This window comes from Hyperoodon ampullatus (assembly GCF_949752795.1).
Source record: "Hyperoodon ampullatus genome assembly, chromosome: 17".
NCBI lineage: Eukaryota > Metazoa > Chordata > Mammalia > Artiodactyla > Ziphiidae > Hyperoodon > Hyperoodon ampullatus.
Window position 1 is genome coordinate 29,240,299 of NC_136930.1, and position 2,491 is coordinate 29,242,789.

General features: G+C 40.0%; 1 protein-coding gene across 1 annotated transcript; it reads right to left on the bottom strand.

The window, feature by feature from the left end:
• Positions 1-365: 365 nt before the first annotated feature.
• On the bottom strand, positions 366-1,678 carry LOC307065532 (septin-7-like; the record flags this gene model as incomplete). Its single annotated transcript, XM_079722375.1, is given in 2 exon segments — positions 366-847; positions 850-1,678. Coding segments are annotated over 2 exon segments (1,311 nt in total).
• Positions 1,679-2,491: the final 813 nt, after the last annotated feature.

Genomic DNA, 2,491 nt, shown 5'->3' on the forward strand with positions numbered 1-2,491 from the left:
TAATGAAAACCTTCCAGAGTCCTTTTATTTTGGAATATCCTGTAAACAATCAAACTACCAGAACATGATTGTACAACAGTAAAATGTTTTCTTACATTAAATTGAAGACACCTGTTTAATAAAAAAAGAAAACATAGGAAAGGTACTTAGAGCTGTTAGTTTCTAAGTACACAACACCCTAGACAATTAAAGGCATCTTAATCTCCGTCAAGAACAACAACAACAAAAAATAATAATTTTTGTCATGCTGTTAAATCCATCATTAAGGATAAAACCGGTGCAAATTGGTCAAACGGATCCAACAAACACTGATGTCCAAGCTGGCACGTTGACAGCTAATATGTAACTGGTGGTCAAAAGAGGGTTTAAAAGATTTTCCCTTTCTTCTTGTTCTTTTCCAAGGTTCTTGAAGAGTTCTGTTGCTCTAAAATACATTGTTGGGCTTCCCAATTTTCTTTCTCATCTTCAAACTGATGACATTTTTCCTCTAATTCTTTGTGCTGTGCTTCCAAGTTCTTTTTCATTTGCTCATGGCGCCGTTGGAGCTCAGCTTCAGAGTCCTTCAGTTTTTGAACTTTTTCTTTGGCCTTCATCTCAAACACCTGCTCCATCTCCATCTCCATCTTCTTCATCTTAGCTACATGCTCCCTTCTTTCTTCTTCCATTTGTGCAAGAAGGCTCTTAGTAAGCTGCCCTTTATTCTTGTTATTATCAACTCCATTATAAGTCACAGCTGCCAGTTTTCTGCTCTGGTAGTTCTCATAGTGTACATTATTAGTGACATCTTTCAAGTCCTGCATGTGTGTTCTTATCAACATATTTCTTAGAATTGTAAAATCACAATGTCACCATTTTCAACTTCAGCAACACCCCAAGGATACTGCCTTCCTCTGAACTTTTTGCCATTAACTTCAATGACAGTATTACTACCTACCACAGCAAGAGGTAAACAGTCCTTTATCTTTTTAACAAGCTTATTTTCTTCTTCATCATCTGTATCTGGGAATTCATATATTTTAATTTTATGTTCTTGGATTTCTTTCATTATCTGTTTCTTAAACTGTTGGCACTCCTCTGGTGTGAGTGTATCTGCTTTGGCAATAAGTGGAATGGTATTCACTTTTTCATGCAAACGCTTCATAAACTCAATATCCAATGGTTTAAGTCCATGTCCTGAAGGAGCAATGAAGTATAAACAACACTGCATTCTGTTATCAGGCATCTGACGTCTGTTCACTCTGGATTCTGCCTTTAGGTAGTCCACAAACTTACTATCAATGTAGTCGATAACAGGCTGCCAGCAATTACTATTATCCACTGCATCTCCAAATCCTGGGGTATTAACTATTGTGAGCAGCATCTGAACACCACCTTCTTTGATTAAAACTTTGGATTGTTCCACCTGTACAGTCTTTTTTATTCTATGTGAAGGAACTGGATACTCTGGAGAATATAAATCTGTGAGGAATAATGAGTTGATTAAAGTTGACTTTCCCAGTCCAGATTCACCCACAGCCATAAGTGTGAATTCAAACCCTCTCTTCACTGATTTTCTGTATACTTGATTTGGGAGATTTGCAAATCCCACATAGCCTTCAAGGTTCTTCTGTTGAGCTACCATGGTGCTGCTGTTGACCCTCCTCTCCTCAGCAACAGCGGATCTCTCACTGACCGACATCCCCTCCCCCCCTCCGCGACCAGCCCGGGCGCAGCGCAGCCCGCGGATTCTCCAAAGCCGCCTACGCCCGGCGTCGCTGCTTCGCTCCTCCACTGGTTCTCGCCCGACTCCTGCTCCCTCCCCCGCCCCTCCACTCCTCAGCCCCTCTGCCCCCTCAGTTGAGGCTTCCGGGCCAAGCGGAGGCTGGCTTCGATCTCGCGAGATTACTTCATCGCTGCCCCGCCGACTTCATTGGCATGACTTCATTGGCGTCAGCGGTCCTTTGCTGCTCGGGTTTAGCTGCCATGTTAAAATTGGCGGCATTTGGCACCTCCGGGGTCCTGGATAGTCAGGCCTCTGTGCGTGTTTCTTGAGCACTCGACAGTGTATCTTTATAAACCTATGTCTTTGTTATCATAATTCCAACCTGCATGTTCTAGAACTTGTCATTGCTGTCTGTCAATGGTTAGCTCTAAGGTACAAAGTGTGATTGGAGGGAGTAACAGAAAGGGGGTTTATTTTTATTTTATATACCTTTATGATTTTTAAAATTTTACAATAAGGTGCATTTATATTTTTATTTTAGTAAATAAAGAAAATAAATAGCATATCTGACTAAATATGGTTCAAACGTTTAATCAAGTCCCTTAAAACGTATTTTATTATTAAAAATTGAGTTTTGAAATAATTTGGGGTTGAACAATGTCTTCTTTATACATTGTCTTTAACACTCTTGACCGGAGATATCAGTTTCTTTTTTCAAAATCTTGGCTCATATGTTTTGAGAATGAAATATACAGAAGAACTGAATAAAAACTAAGGTCCTTTTTCTCC